At 45.2% G+C, this 17,935-nt stretch overlaps 1 protein-coding gene across 3 annotated transcripts in view; it reads right to left on the bottom strand.

Annotated features, from left to right (window-relative positions):
- ROBO4 (roundabout guidance receptor 4) overlaps positions 1-17,935 on the bottom strand; it is a 140,065-nt gene that overhangs the window by 89,498 nt on the left and 32,632 nt on the right. For all 3 annotated transcript variants that reach the window (XM_040431121.1, XM_040431123.1, XM_040431122.1), the window contains exons 3-8: positions 15,839-15,996; positions 15,457-15,577; positions 13,464-13,602; positions 13,231-13,358; positions 11,565-11,668; positions 10,478-10,703 (exon numbers count right to left, since the gene is read on the bottom strand). In XM_040431121.1, coding sequence (XP_040287055.1) covers positions 10,478-10,703; positions 11,565-11,668; positions 13,231-13,358; positions 13,464-13,602; positions 15,457-15,577; positions 15,839-15,996 — 876 coding nt within the window. The remainder of the gene's footprint in view (positions 1-10,477; positions 10,704-11,564; positions 11,669-13,230; positions 13,359-13,463; positions 13,603-15,456; positions 15,578-15,838; positions 15,997-17,935) is intronic.

Below are 17,935 nucleotides of genomic sequence, written 5' to 3'. Positions count from 1 at the left end.
AATTCCAAACTATTGGAAGTTCATATACACTTTGTTTGAATGGGACATGACCAATACTGTGTTAGGGCTCATGCACACGATAGTATGTATTTTGGGTCCACAAAACAAGGATCCGCAAAAAATACGGATGACATCCGTGTGCATTCCGTATTTTGTGGAACGAAACAGCTGGCCCCTAATAGAACAGTCCTATCCTTGTCCGTAATGTGGACAATAATAGCACACGTTTCTTCTTTTTGCGGAACAGACATACGGAGATGGATGGCACACGGAGTAACTTCTGTTTATTTTTGCGAACCCATTTAAATGAATGGTTTGCAAAAAAAAGGTAAGACTGAGTTCACACTTCAGTTATTTGGTCAGTTATTTCCATTAGTGATTGTGAGCCAAAACCGGGCTTGGGTCATAAGCACAGAACAGGTGAATATCTTTCAGTTATACCTGATCTCTGTGTAGGCTTCACCACTGGTTTTGGCTCACAGTAACTGATGGAAATCACTGACCAAATAACAGAAGTGTGAACTCAGCCCAGGCCTCTTGCACACAAACAGTATGTATTTTGCAGTCCTCAAAAAACGGATCCGCAAAAAATACAGATGACATCCGTGTGCATTCCGTATTTTGCGGAACGGAACAGCTGGCCCCTAATAGAACAGTCCTGTCCTTGTCCGTAATGCGGACAATAATAGGACATGTTCTGTTTTTTGCGGAATGGAAATACGGAAACGGAATGCACACAGAGTACGTTTTTTTTCGGACCCATTGAAATAAATGGTTCCGTATACGGTATGCAAAAAAAACAGAAACGGAATGAAAATACGATCGTGTACATGATCCCTTACTGATGTGTCACAGGAATGTGGGAGTACTGTACTTCTTTTCTGTGGGGGGCACACGAGCAGGGGCAGGGACACACGATGATTCCAGGCAACTGTAGTATCCTGATTCTCAGTCTGTACTCATAACCTCTAATTAATTTTCCGTTGAATTAATCTCCACAGTGTAATCTGAGAATGTCAGTCAGTGCGGCCGGGGGTAAGAGAGACGCTCGTCTCCTGGGGCAACCACTGAGAAGGAGGAAAGTCCTTCCTCTTAGAACATCTCAGCTGGAAAATAGGGGGTGGGGGGGGGGGGGGCTGTAGAGCTTCACTGCGGTGGACACGTATTAAGGCCGATTAATTGGCCTGTATTTGTGGGAGGGGCGCCCTGCCCTATATCTAGGACGCACCTTTCTCCAGAGGGGACGGACGGCAGCAGTGTTCCTGTTACAGCCGGCGGCGTCAGCATCTCCTAGGCGACAGAGCGTCACTTCCGGTCGGCGCTTCCTCCGGCGTCCTGTTCCTCCTCGTGCGGCTGCCTCAGCGCAGTGTCGGCTCCTTAGTCCGGTCGGTGGGGTCGGTTCCTCTAAGGTATGAGAGGGACATCCCCACACCGGAACGGCAGTCTGGCAGCACGCCCCGCTCCCACGTGACTTGCACGCAGGTAGCAGGAGTCAGCGGGACTCCGTTCGTATATTTGCTGGGGCTACTCGCATTAGGCTCTATCTTTCTGCATTGGGGGAGGCTTGTAAGGGAGTAAGGACTGGGGGAGGGGGGGGAATGTCAATGAGAAGGCTAGTCTTTGAGGGCGGAGTTTCAATCTGCCTGATTAATCACAGCCTAGCTGTTTTTAACTTTTCTGTCAAGACGAATTTGGTATATTCACCATGACTGTTATATGGGGGGCAAAGTCTGGCACGGGCCGCCGTGCTGTCAGTTAGGTAGGGGGTTAATGCCATGCAGTGTGATGGTGATGAGTTGTTGGGGGTAGTACCCCCAGTAACAGGCGCCCCTAGACGTAGGCCAGCAGGGGCACGCCAGACCCTTCACATTGTATGGCATTTTATTCCATTGTTCTGTTTCAGATGGGCAGGTTTCTCACTTGCCTGTCTTCATACACTTGTCGCAATTTGCTTGCTACGTAGATAGCTGTGTTTTATTTTGGCATATGCACGTCAGCCGTTCAGCCAACTCCGTGAGAACCCCGGCAATCTGACAATCGTGTCTCGTCACCCAGCTTCGGGCCACCTGAACGCAGGCGCAAGCGTTGTTAAAAAAAAAAAAAAAACGTATTCTGCTTAATTCGTGCGAACAGGTCTATTTCCACGGTTGGTTCCTTGTGTTCTTCTCGTATCAGCATCATGTCCGGTTTCCGGTAAGGTCCTCCTTCTTTGTCTCTAATTTATTTTCCACTGTCACACGTCTCCTCTTTCTCCGTACCTGTCAGGTGGTCACCAGGGTCAGTTACCTTTGCATGATGGTTTCTGCAGTGGCGGTGGTGGTGTCTAGGCACGGGTGGTAGTCAAATTGTTGCTAAACAGTAGTAGTGACGGTCCGTTTTTTGCTTGCTTTACAGTCACAGAGAGCATGTCAGCTAGGTTGCCGGAAGACAAGTTGGTTAGGGTCCGCGCAGCCATTCACAGTTTCGTCACTGGTAGGGTCACCACCAAGGTGGAACTGCAGTCGTTGTTAGGCATGTAAAGTGTGCGATGCGCGTCATTCCTCAGGGTAGGTTTTCGTAGCCAGATTGTTACCACTCCCACTGTCATAGCTATCATCCAGCCATGTCTCAGTTATTCCCACTGTCATAGCTATCATCCAGCCATGTCTCAGTTATTCCCACTGTCATAGCTATCATCCAGCCGTGTCTCAGTTATTCCCACTGTCATAGCTATTATCCAGCCGTGTCTCAGTTATTCCCACTGTCATAGCTATCATCCAGCCGTGTCTCAGTTATTCCCACTGTCATAGCTATCATCCAGCCGTGTCTCAGTTATTCCCACTGTCATAGCCATCATCCAGCCAGGTCTCAGTTATTCCCACTGTCATAGCTATCATCCAGCCGTGTCTCAGTTATTCCCACTGTCATAGCTATCATCCAGCCGTGTCTCAGTTATTCCCACTGTCATAGCTATTATCCAGCCGTGTCTCAGTTATTCCCACTGTCATAGCTATCATCCAGCCGTGTCTCAGTTATTCCCACTGTCATAGCTATCATCCAGCCGTGTCTCAGTTATTCCCACTGTCATAGCCATCATCCAGCCAGGTCTCAGTTATTCCCACTGTCATAGCTATCATCCAGCCATGTCTGTTATTCCCACTGCCATAGCTATCATCCAGCCGTGTCTCAGTTATTCCCACTGTCATAGCTATCATCCAGCCGTGTCTCAGTTATTCCCACTGTCATAGCTATCATCCAGCCATGTCTCAGTTATTCCCACTGTCATAGCTATCATCCAGCCATGTCTCAGTTATTCCCACTGTCATAGCTGTCATCCAGCCATGTCTCAGTTATTCCCACTGCCATAGCTATCATCCAGCCGTGTCTCAGTTATTACCACTATGTCATAGCTATCATCCAGCCATGTCTCAGATATTCCCACTGTCATAGCTATCATCCAGCCGTGTCTCAGTTATTCCCACTATGTCATAGCTATCATCCAGCCGTGTCTCAGTTATTCCCACTGTCATAGCTATCCTCCCGCCATGTCTCAGTTATTCCCACTATGTCATAGCCATCATCCAGCCATGTCTCAGTTATTCCCCCTGTCATAGCTATCATCCAGCCGTGTCTCAGTTATTCCCACTGTCATAGCTATCATCCAGCCATGTCTCAGTTATTCCCACTGCCATAGCTATCATCCAGCCGTGTCTCAGTTATTCCCACTGTCATAGCTATCATCCAGCCATGTCTCAGTTATTCCCACTGTCATAGCTATCATCCAGCCATGTCTCAGTTATTCCCACTGTCATAGCTATCATCCAGCCGTGTCTCAGTTATTCCCACTGTCATAGCCATCATCCAGCCAGGTCTCAGTTATTCCCACTGTCATAGCTATCATCCAGCCATGTCTGTTATTCCCACTGCCATAGCTATCATCCAGCCGTGTCTCAGTTATTCCCACTGTCATAGCTATCATCCAGCCGTGTCTCAGTTATTCCCACTGTCATAGCTATCATCCAGCCGTGTCTCAGTTATTTCCTGTCAGGATAGTCCAGTGTTCCTGGACAGTCAAGCGCAAGCGGATTTGAGCATGTGGGACCACTTCTTGAGTCGTTGGAATGGCGTGTCCATGTTTGTCCCGGCGGTCTCCCACAACTCCCCCGTCATATTCTCCAACAGCGGGGTCAGCACTGGTTTCGCTGCTATTTTTGGCCCCCATTGGCTGAATGGGGCGTGGCCGGAGGAGTTTTGCGAGGCCACGGGAATTTCCAGGCAACGGAGGCTAGGGACCTGTATCCCGTGGTGGCAGCAGCGCATGTTTAGGGTAACCATTGGACAGGCCGTACTGTGGTCTAAATGACCAAGACCTCCCAGTCAGGTCCCCCTACCCAGGTCAAATTCTTCCCCACGTCTCACAAATGGGGTCCGGTCCACGTCCTGCAGGGATTGTCAGGGGCACTGGCCGGTCGCGGCACTAACACCCCACTGTTACCCTTCGGGACAGCAGCGTTGTCTACCTCCCAATTCATAGCGCATGCGCGTATACTGGCGGTCAATCTAGGTTTTGACCCCCTCACGGTGTCAGGGCATTCGTTCAGGGTTGGGGCAGCCTCGGCCGCTTCAGGAATCAGGTGCCAGCCCACATTATCCGTAAGTTGGGCCGGTGGCGCTCGTCTTGTTACAGCCGTTATGTTCCGAACCCCGTTAGCGAGATTTCTTGTGCCTTTCAGAATTTGGCGTTGTAATACGTCAATGAACACGCTTTGTATTTTCATGCTGGGTTTTTGGCCTCTTTCAGGTGTACTCTCGACGGAAGCGGTTATGGCACAACTCAAGCCGCTAGTTCTGTTGGGGCATACATTAGGGGGTAGGTTCTTTCACATATAGCCCCGACCACAAGTATTAAGGCCGATTAATTGGCCTGTATTTGTGGGAGGGGCGCCCTGCCCTATATCTAGGACGCACCTTTCTCCAGAGGGGACGGACGGCAGCAGTGTTCCCCTCCCAGCCCGCCCTTTTCCTTTCACTCTCCTACAGGGTATGCCCTCTTTCAGGTGTACTCTCGACGGAAGCGGTTATGGCACAACTCAAGCCGCTAGTTCTGTTGGGGCATACATTAGGGGGTAGGTTCTTTCACATATAGCCCCGACCACAATGTTCATCTGTATGAAAGACACATGGATGAGATGCTGCAGCATCAGCAGCGGAGATTTAGCCTCTTGTGTTATTACACACGTATTGAATGCAAATCACCACAGAGCAAGCGCCGCACTGACAGTGTGGTACAGGACAATGACACACTGACACTTGGGGTACAGGACAATGACACACTGACACTTGGGGTACAGGACAATGACACACTGACACTTGGGGTACAGGACAATGACACACTGACACTTGGGGTACAGGACAATGACACACTGACACTAGGGGTACAGGACAATGACACACTGACACTAGGGGTACAGGACAATGACACACTGACACTAGGGGTACAGGACAATGACACACTGACACTTGGGGTACAGGACAATGACACACTGACACTTGTGGTACAGGATAATGACACACTGACACTAGGGGTACAAGACAATGACACACTGACACTAGGGGTACAGGACAATGACACACTGACACTAGGGGTACAGGACAATGACACACTGACACTAGGGGTACAGGACAATGACACACTGACACTAGGGGTACAGGACAATGACACACTGACACTTGGGGTACAGGACAATGACACGCTGACACTTGGGGTACAGGACAATGACACGCTGACACTTGGGGTACAGGACAATGACACGCTGACACTAGGGGTACAGGACAATGACACACTGACACTTGTGGTACAGGATAATACCACGCTGACACTAGGGGTACAGGACAATGACACTCTGACACTAGGGGTACAGGACAATGACACACTGATACTAGGGGTACAGGACAATGACACACTGATACTTGGGGTACAGGATAATACCACACTGACACTAGGGGTACAGGACAATGACACGCTGACACTTGGGGTACAGGACAATGACACACTGACACTTGTGGTACAGGATAATACCACACTGACACTAGGGGTACAGGACAATGACACACTGACACTAGGGGTACAAGACAATGACACACTGACACTAGGGGTACAGGACAATGACACACTGACACTAGGGGTACAGGACAATGACACGCTGACACTAGGGGTACAGGACAATGACACGCTGACACTAGGGGTACAGGACAATGACACACTGACACTTGTGGTACAGGATAATACCACGCTGACACTAGGGGTACAGGACAATGACACTGACACTAGGGGTACAGGACAATGACACACTGACACTAGGGGTACAGGACAATGACACACTGACACTTGGGGTACAGGACAATGACACACTGACACTTGGGGTACAGGACAATGACACACTGACACTTGGGGTACAGGACAATGACACGCTGACACTAGGGGTACAGGACAATGACACACTGACACTTGTGGTACAGGATAATACCACGCTGACACTAGGGGTACAGGACAATGACACTGACACTTGGGGTACAGGACAATGACACACTGATACTAGGGGTACAGGATAATACCACACTGACACTAGGGGTACAGGACAATGACACACTGACACTTGGGGTACAGGACAATGACACACTGATACTAGGGGTACAGGATAATACCACACTGACACTAGGGGTACAGGACAATGACACACTGACACTAGGGGTACAGGACAATGACACACTGACACTATGGGGTACAGGACAATGACACACTGACACTAGGGGTACAGGACAATGACACACTGACACTAGGGGTACAGGACAATGACACACTGACACTATGGGGTACAGGACAATACTGCTCTGATACTAGGGGTACAGGACAATGACACACTGACACTATGGGGTACAGGACAATACTGCTCTGATACTAGGGGTACAAGACAATGACACACTGACACTAGGGGTACAGGACAATGACACACTGACACTAGGGGTACAGGACAATGACACACTGACACTAGGGGTACAGGACAATGACACACTGACACTAGGGGTACAGGACAATGACACACTGACACTAGGGGTACAGGACAATGACACACTGACACTAGGGGTACAGTACAGGACAATGACACACTGACACTTGGGGTACAGGACAATGACACACTGACACTAGGGGTACAGGACAATGACACACTGATACTAGGGGTACAGGACAATGACACACTGACACTATGGGGTACAGGACAATACTGCTCTGATACTAGGGGTACAAGACAATGACACACTGACACTAGGGGTACAGGACAATGACACACTGACACTAGGGGTACAGGACAATGACACACTGACACTAGGGGTACAGGACAATGACACACTGACACTAGGGGTACAGGACAATGACACACTGACACTAGGGGTACAGGACAATGACACACTGACACTAGGGGTACAGGACAATGACACACTGACACTTGGGGTACAGGACAATGACACACTGACACTAGGGGTACAGGACAATGACACACTGATACTAGGGGTACAGGACAATGACACACTGACACTAGGGGGTACAGGACAATACTGCTCTGATACTAGGGGTACAGGACAATGACACACTGACACTATGGGGTACAGGACAATGACACACTGACACTAGGGGTACAGGACAATGACACACTGACACTAGGGGTACAGGACAATGACACACTGACACTAGGGGTACAGTATGGCAAAGGCATGGTACAGCTCATGATCCAAAGCCTACCACATCATCTGTAATACACGGCGGAGGCAGTGTGATGGCTTGGGCATGCATGGCTGCCAGTGGCATTGGGTCCCGAGTGTTTATTGATGATGTGACACAGGACAGAAGCAGCCGGATGAATTCTGGAGTTTTCGGAGACATACTGTGTGCTCAAATGCAGCCAAACTGATTGGTCGGCAATTCATAATACAGATGGACAATGACCCAAAACATAAAGCCAAAGCAACCCAGGAGTTTATTAAAGCAAATAAGTGTAATATTCTTGAATGGCGGAGTCAGTCACCTGATCTGAACCTAATAGAGCATTTCGCTTGTTAAAGACTAAACTTCAGACAGAAAGGCCCACAAACAGCAACTGAAAACCGCTGCAGTAAAGGCCGGGCAGAGCATTAAGAAGGAGGAAACACTGCGTCCGGTGATGTCCATGAGTTCAAGACTTCAGGCAGTCATTGCCAAATTAACATTTGATTTACAATTATTTGTCCAATTACTTTTGAGCCCCTGAAATTAAGGGATTGAGTTAAAAAAATGCTTTAGTTCCTCACATTTTTATGCAATCATTTTGTTCAAACCACTGAATTAAAGCTGAAAGTCTGAACTTCAACGGCATCTTAATTGTTTTGTTCAAAATCCATTGTGGTAATGTACAGAACAAAAATTTGAAAAATGTCTCTGTCCAAATATATATGGACCTAACTGTAGATGACATTTCTGTCCAGGAGCTGTCTGAGTCTAGATCAGACAGCCCTCGGGCTGAACACTGCCCTATTCATTTGAATATATTGTATATACGCACATGAGCAATTTTCCACATGGACCATCGGTTCCCAGCAGATTCTAACTTTGTCCGTCTTTCCTGCAAAATTTTTTGATCCAATTAAATGGGTCTACAGAAAAAACGGACGGCACACAGACTCCATCCGTTTATGGTCTATTTCAAAATTCATCCATGTTTTGAAACGGGCAGTGGTATTTCTATTGTCCGTCTGAAAGGGGCCTAAGTGTATGACAAGACACTGCCTCTTGGGACATTCTTATTACAGGTTCTTATAAGTAGATTTAGTGTTGGACCAGAAGGTTGGTATCTGGTATGTTATTTATCAGACATTTATCACCATCTAGTGGAGAAGATATGTATATGCAGCCAGTGGAACAGCTCAGAAGTACAGGGTGGGCCATTTATATGGATACACCTTAATAAAATGGGAATGGTTGGTGATATTAACTTCCTGTTTGTGGCACATTAGTATATGTGAGGGGGGAAACTTTTCAAGATGGGTGGTGACCATGGCGGCCATTTTAAAGTCGGCCATTTTGAATCCAACTTTTGTTTTTTCAATAGGAAGAGGGTGATGTGACACATCAAAATTATTGGAAATTTCACAAGAAAAACAATGGTGTGCTTGGTTTTAACGTAACTTTATTCTTTCATGAGTTATTTACAAGTTTCTGACCACTTATAAAATGTGTTCAATGTGCTGCCCATTGTGTTGGATTGTCAATGCAACCCTCTTCTCCCACTCTTCACACACTGATAGCAACACCGCAGGAGAAATGCTAGCACGGGCTTCCAGTATCCGTAGTTTCAGGTGCTGCACATCTCGTATCATCTGAAGGCAATTGTCTATGCTGTGAAGATACGAGATGTGCAGCACCTGAAACTACGGATACTGGAAGCCTGTGCTAGCATTTCTCCTGCGGTGTTGCTATCAGTGTGTGAAAAGTGGGAGAAGAGGGTCGCATTGACAATCCAACACAATGGGCAGCACATTGAACACATTTTATAAGTGGTCAGAAACTTGTAAATAACTCATGAAAGAATAAAGTTACGTTAAAACCAATCACACCATTGTTTTTCTTGTGAAATTCCCAATAAGTTTGATGTGTCACATGACCCTCTTCCTATTGAAAAAACAAAAGTTGGATTCAAAATGGCCGACTTCAAAATGGCCGCCATGGTCACCACCCATCTTGAAAAGTTTCCCCCCTCACATATACTAATGTGCCACAAACAGGAAGTTAATATCACCAACCATTCCCATTTTATTAAGGTGTATCCATATAAATGGCCCACCCTGTACAATGATACAAGTGGGAACATTTATTTTTACCTCTTGTGTCACCCCTATCTCCTCATAGATTGTAAGCTCTTGTGAGCAGGGCCCTCACTCCTCTTGGTTTAATCATTGATTTGTTTTTTGCTATGTAACGTAGGATCCTGTTTATACATGAACCCACTGATCGTAACGCACTGCAGAATATGTTATGCCATCAATGTCTGAGATAGGTATACCCCTTTAACCAGTTTCCTACTTTATGTGTCGTGGCGGTAGAATGTAACTGTAACCCAGCATATAAAAAAGTAACATTACAATCTGTTGGCGAAAAAAATTGTCAATTTGAAGGAATTTCTAATGTTTTGGCACTGTACAAATATCTGTTCTGGCAGTATGCTGCCATAGAACCAGAACCAGAAAAATATAGTCTAATTGCACAAAAGAGGTCTAATGTGTCCCGTGAAAAATAGTATCAAATACATGTAGGTTGGCTCAGAAATTAAATAGTTATTTGCAGTTAGATAGGCCCATTGCAAAAATGTTAATATTGGCCTGGTAAGAAAGGGGGGTAAACACTTCAGTAATGAAGTAGTAAAAGAAGGATCTGAACATCTGACACACTTAGGGTAATCTTGTGTCTCACCGTCCTCAGGGATCAGGACATGTCTGATGTTACTGTCCACTCCATACACATTCCATCCATACGGTCGGACTTTAAACTCGTACTTCTGCCCTTTGTGAAGTCCAGAAATCACAGCGGTGTTCTCATTAACTGGGATGACGCCCCACTTTTCCCAGTCAGAATCTGATTTAGTGTGAGGGCGATATAGCACAGTGTAGCCCTCTGTATACTGGGATGACGAATACGCCTGAAATACAGAACAAGACGTCCTCATTACTGAAACATACAATGAATGGTCACCAAATTGTCCCTGCCATCACCATCAACCACAGGTCTAAGCTTCTTCACTGTCACAGCAATGAATGAATATACTGTCAAAGCCCCTCCCCTGTCATTTATCTTCCCTGAGATACTCTTTGCATCATGTTATATACGATATACCAATATTATATATGCTGATGTCACTCCCCTCTTGTGGAGTACCATACTCTATATCCTTAGTACAATCAACGCTGCCCATATGTCCAGTAACAGGAATTAGAGATCTCCAGGACCCAACTCCATTAACTTTACAGCCATTATCGTTACACTATTATTATTTATATATTTTTTACACAACTGACCTTCCTTAATTTCGTTGTTATCGTCGTTATCATGTTTACTTCTTTATGGTTTTTTTGCATTGCATGATAATGTTTTTATGCACTTGAAAAAAGAATTGGTGTTTTAACCACAAGTGCCAGAAGTGACACTGGGTTCCTCTAGGGCACTGTGGAGATCCAAGAGGTACGGTAATGCTGTAAAAGGGTGTGCATATACATCTATTTACTTTTTTTTTTTTTTTACTTCAAGTGACCATATCTTGCTTTCATGTTATTTTCTTTGCATTTCTCTACTTTCTTTTAGTGACTCTGTGACCAAGGTCCACTGGAGGACCGAAAAGTCAGAATTTAAGTCACACTTTTGATATAGTAAATCTCATTGAAGATTTGAAATAAAGATACTTTATTTGCATTTGACCAAGAGAGTGCAGCAGTCTTAAGGGTCCTGAGGCCCTCATTTTTATCACACACAACATGAAGAATAAAGATTCAGGCGCTTCTCTTACCTTCCACTGTATGAGGACTGATGAGGAGTTGTGTAGCATCACAATATCAAGGTACAAGTTCACTTTGGACAAATCTTGTATGATCTGACCAGTGTCCAAAGGATCTAAGATGCACAAAGCAGAACCTTTATCAATTCCCATGTCTGGATTCGTTTTGGAAATTGTCAGCAAGCTTATGGGCATAAACCTCCTAACAGATTAGCTGATATCTTATAAGGCAGGGGGCAGTTAGTTTTTCAGATGACTTATGCCTGGTGTAATGATAACACTTCCCAGAATGGAAATAACCATAGCAATCCCTGTGCAGACACTGAATAACAAGGGGTCTTCTAGAGATTTCAGCACTGAAGCTCTGAAGAATAAAGAGTGCAGCTCTATAGGATAATACCACATGAAATTCATGATGAGAACAGAATAAGTAATGTATGTATACAGTGACTCCACCAGCAGAATAGGGAGTGCAGCTGTGGAGTATAATATAGGATGTAACTCAGGATCAGTACAGGATAAGTAATGTAATGTATGTACACAGTGACACCACCAGCAGAATAGGGAGTGCAGCTGTGGAGTATAATATAGGATGTAACTCAGGATCAGTACAGGATAAGTAATGTAATGTATGTATACAGTGACTCCACCAGCAGAATAGGGAGTGCAGCTGTGGAGAATAATATAGGATGTAACTCAGGATCAGTACAGGATAAGTAATGTAATGTATGTACATAGTGACTCCACCAGCAGAATAGGGAGTGCAGCTGTGGAGTATAATATAGGATGTAACTCAGGATCAGTACAGGATAAGTAATGTAATGTATGTACACAGTGACTCCACCAGCAGAATAGGGAGTGCAGCTGTGGAGTATAATATAGGATGTAACTCAGGATCAGTACAGGATAAGTGATGAAATGTATGTACATAGTGACTCCACCAGCAGAATAGGGAGTGCAGCTGTGGAGTATAATATAGGATGTAACTCAGGATCAGTACAGGATAAGTGATGAAATGTATGTACATAGTGACTCCACCAGCAGAATAGGGAGTGCAGCTGTGGAGTATAATATAGGATGTAACTCAGGATCAGTACAGGATAAATAATGTAATATATGTACACAGTGAATCCACCAGCAGAATAGTGAGTGCAGCTGTGGAGTACAATACAGGATGTAATTCAAGATCAGTGCAGGATAAGTAATGTAATGTATGTACACAGTGGGGGTTATTTACTAACAGTTTTATGCATTTTTTGGTGCAAAATTGGCCCGCAGTGGCTTTTTTGAGGCTTTTTAAATGTACAGGCGCTTTTACACCACATTTTACACAAAGGCGTTTCGAGGGAGTGGAGGGGACAGATGCCAGGCCAGGGTCGGGACCTAGGCCCTAGAAAATGTACTAATTTTAAGCCTGGAACAAGGCATAAAAGTTGCTGAAAAATTACGCCAAAAAGGGGGCTAGCGTGGTTTTTCTGACAGGCACACGGACTACCAAAGATGTGCATAATGAGGCCCATCTACTGGCAGTAACACCACAGTAAATAGCAGCAAAAAAAAAGACTGTCAAAACATGATAAATAGTAAATAATGACCCCCCCTTCCCGTGACCCAGCCTTCTTAGTCCTATATACAGGTTGGAATAGGATGTATAGAGAGATAAGGGCATTTACCATACCTTGTACCACAAGCTGTGCTGGTGCAGACACAGCGCCTATATTGCTTCTGGCGGTGCAGACATATGTCCCTGAGTCCTGCACAGTCACTCGCTGGAGACATAACGTGTTCTCATTGGTAATTGCATACCTGTCAGAAGATACAATTATTATATGTACTATATAATAATTACTGCATCCTCTCTATTCACCTGTCATCCTGAGACCCTATGTAATCCAGTGCAGTGACACATACCTTCCTGTAGGCAGCACTCCCTTTTCTCTGCTCCACTGCACGATAGGTTTAGGGTTGCCCTCAGCTCTACAGGCAAACTGGACAATGCTCCCTGGTTTTGCGACCACATCAGCTGGTTTATTCGTGAACTGTGGAATCTCTGTAAGTGAACACAACATTAAATAAATCTTTTCTAGAATCACTACCTGAGACCTCAGGAAACATGTGTAACACAAAATAAAGATGTGAACACTGAGAAAGTTACACTAAATGACATAGTACAGTGTCTCAAGCAAAGTGCAGTCACTGTGTACATACATTACTTATCCTGTACTGATCTGAGTTACATCCCGTGTTATACTCCAGAGCTGCACTCATTATTCTGCTGATGGAGTCAATACGTACATACATTACATTACTTATCCTGTACTGATCCTGAGTTACATGCTGTATTATACTCCAGAGCTGCACTCCCTATTCTGCTGGTGGAGTCACTATGTACAGTACAGACCAAAAGTTTGGACACACCTTCTCATTCAAAGAGTTTTCTTTATTTTCATGACTATGAAAATTGTAGATTCACACTGAAGGCATCAAAACTATGAATTAACACATGTGGAATTATATACATAACAAACAAGTGTGAAACAACTGAAAATATGTCATATTCTAGGTTCTTCAAAGTAGCCACCTTTTGCTTTGATTACTGCTTTGCACACTCTGGGCATTCTCTTGATGAGCTTCAAGAGGTAGTCCCCTGAAATGGTTTTCACTTCACAGGTGTGCCCTGTCAGGTTTAATAAGTGGGATTTCTTGCCTTATAAATGGGGTTGGGACCATCAGTTGCGTTGAGGAGAAGTCAGGTGGATACACAGCTGATAGTCCTACTGAATAGACTGTTATAATTTGTATTATGGCAAGAAAAAAGCAGCTAAGTTAAGAAAAACGAGTGGCCATCATTACTTTAAGAAATGAAGGTCAGTCAGTCAGCTGAAAAATTGGGAAAACTTTGAAAGTAAGGGCTATTTGACCATGAAGGAGAGTGATGGGGTGCTGCGCCAGATGACCTGGCCTCCACAGTCACCGGACCTGAACCCAATCGAGATGGTTTGGGGTGAGCTGGACCGCAGAGTGAAGGCAAAAGGGCCAACAAGTGCTAAGCATCTCTGGGAACTCCTTCAAGACTGTTGGAAGACCATTTCAGGGGACTATCTCTTGAAGCTCATGAAGAGAATGCCAAGAGTGTGCAAAGCAGTAATCAAAGCAAAAGGTGGCTACTTTGAAGAACCTAGAATATGACATATTTTCAGTTGTTTCACACTTGTTTGTTATGTATATAATTCCACATGTGTTAATTCATAGTTTTGATGCCTTCATAGTCATGAAAATAAAGAAAACTATTTGAATGAGAAGGTGTGTCCAAACTTTTGGTCTGTACTGTACATACATTACTTATACTGTACTGATCCTGGGTTATATCCCGTGTTATACTCCAGAGCTGCACTCATTATACTGTTGGAGTCACTACGTATATACATTACATTACTTATCCTGTACTGATCCTGAGTTACATGCTGTATTATACTCCAGAGCTGCACTCCCTATTCTACTGGTGGAGTCACTGTATAAACACATTACATTACTTATCCTGTACTGATCCTGATCCATAGCCTGTATTATACACCAGACCTACACTAACAATTCATTTGGTCATTATTGAAAGCAATCAGCAAGGTATCTGCTTGCTGTCAGTGACTGGGACATTATTGTAGTCATAAGTACAGGGCTTATTACATGAGGAAGTGTTTTTACAGCAAACGAGCTCTGCAACTGTGTTAGCAGCAGCATGATCATATTTTCATTCACTAACAGCAAGCAAAGATCTTGAAAATAGTGGGGAGTTTTATAATAATCTATCATATGTAAATTCTAACTAATTTGGAGCCAAGTGATCTCTCACAAGTAGACGGCGGAGACCCATCATCAGGATATTATTATATTTATGGTCACTCACCCAGCACAGAGATAACAGCCCCGCGACTTGTCCTCTCACCAGCCTGATTGGACGCCACACACATATATACCCCAGCATCTGTGCTTAGCGGCCGGGCGATGGAGAGTCTACCAGCAGCAAACTAGGGGTTAACAAAGGGGAAATAATCAGTAAAGCACCCAGAATGAAACCCGTTCTTATGGTTGAACAGAGACATAGGGAGCAGAGGGTTTGTGACATCCATCCACTTGTAAGGGGTGGGGCTGTGACAACCTTTCCTTCATTCATTTCCACAGGAGGGGAATTGGTAGCCATCCTATATTCTTTATTTGATAGAAACACGGCTATTAATATATTATAGTCTTAGGTTCAGTTCACATTGTGGTATAACCGCTGACTGTACCGTATAGCGGGTGTTGTTTCTGTACAGCAGTGCTCCATTTTTCCGCCATGTCACCACGGGCTCTGGGTATCCCTTGGGTGGGGAACAGTCGATCACCAGCGGCCTCCCTGCGATCACCACCTTGTCCAATGGCTCTTGGCGAAATTCATCTTTAAGAACTAGAAGAAACAAGAAAATCACAACATGACATGGCGGCACTTTCTTCTACAGGACACTTATATAACTGGGTGTTTAGGGTCCCTTGATTTCTGGCTGTAATGCTCCAATGAGAAGATGGCGCCAATGCTTTATAATGTACAGACTACACTTGTTGTCAGGTCCCTGTCTCCTTCACTGTTACAAAGCAAATCGAAAATATTTTAAAAAAATAATCATATCGTACCTGCAGTTATTCCCCTGATGTCTATCGGTAGGAGGAGAAGCTAGCTACTTCCTGCCTCTCTGACATCATCATCAGTGCTTTAAGTGGGCCAAAAGAGGTGCCGGTACTCTATTAGGCGCCGGTGCTCCCCCCCCCCTGCACATCAGACCCCCCCATCACACACATATATATTAGTTCCTCTATGTACCAGTACCCCCCCCCCACCACCGCACATTCGTTCCTCTCTGTACCAGTACCCCCCTGCACATCAGACCCCCCCCCCCCCTCATCACACACATTAGTTCCTCTCTTTACCAGTACCCCCCCCCCCCCCCACCACCACACATTAGTGCCTCTCTGTACCAGTACCCCCCTGCACATCAGACCCCCCACTCATCACACACACACATATTAATTCCTCTCTGTACCAGTACCCCCCTGCCAGGGGGGGGGGGGGGGGGTACTGGTACAGAGAGGAACTAATGTGTGTGGGGGGAGGGGGGGTGCCTGTCACTCACCAGTACTCTTCAGAAGTTGGATTCCAAAGCAAAGTCGATGTTCTTTGCTGCACCGTCCGACTCCTGACTCCAAGGAGGACCAGTCACTGGTCGCCGCACTGATCGCTCCTCAGTCACAGGCGCGCGGGAAGGAGTTGACGTCACCTAACGTGAGGTCAACTCCCTGCCTGCGCCAGCCTGAGCCGTACTCTGCAACGACCCGCCCCCCTCCACTAGCTGCCCAGCCAACGACATTAGGGAGGAGATACTGCCAGCTCTCCGCTGCGCTCCGGTACCGGAAACCCACGTACTGGGCGCACGGAGAGGTGCTGGTACTCTCCAGGGCAATTTTTGGAAGTGGCGGTACTGAGTACCGCCGCGTTCCGGCCCACTTCAAGCACTGATCATCATTATAATACACATCCCAGCATTCCTTGTCAGGGGAGTACCTAGAAAATACTGGACCCCACAGCAAGCTTTTGAGTGGCCCACCCGTCCCCTCTAGCAGAAATATTTACCAGCTCTAACAGCCATATATCCGTTGTGTACTTAACAGTGTCATAAAATGATTTAATTTACAAATCACAAAAAAATTTAAAAAATGATCAGTTCATAGCATGGCTGATAAAACAATAAAAATAACTAGATGGTGTCATTTCTGAAGAAACCACAGGATGTTAGCTTGAAAACGCTAGAGATATAAGCAAAGTCTGTTTAACCTGGTTTATTAAAATTTGAACCAAAGTCACCCAATGACTGACTGACTGCCAAATTTGAGGACCCTGCCATTAACAGTCTAAGAGTGGTGGCAATTTAAATTTTCCAATATAAAACGAAAGGCTGAAACGTGATTGGCCTCTGGCTTTAAAACTGTGAGAAAGGCAGTATTCGAAAATTTTACATTGAAGTCAATAGGTGAAATCTAATTGGCTGTTTTAGGCTCCACCCACTTTACTTAACCCCTTAAGGACATAGCCATATTTCACCTTAAGGAGCAGGCCATTTTTTGCAAATCTGACCAGTGTCACTTTATATGGCAATAACTTTAAAACGCTTTTACTTATCCAGGCCATTCTGAGATTGTTTTTTCGTCACATATTGTACTTCATGACACTGGTAAAATGGAGTAAAAAAAATTCATTTTTATTTTTTTTTAAATACCATATTTACCCAAAAATTTTAAAAATTAGCAAATTTCCAAATTTCTATTTATCTACTTTTATAATAGATACCTCCAAA

This window comes from Bufo bufo, chromosome 1 (genome assembly GCF_905171765.1).
Source record: "Bufo bufo chromosome 1, aBufBuf1.1, whole genome shotgun sequence".
NCBI lineage: Eukaryota > Metazoa > Chordata > Amphibia > Anura > Bufonidae > Bufo > Bufo bufo.
Note: the sequence above shows the minus strand (reverse complement) of the source record. Positions and strands in the feature narration are given on the sequence as shown.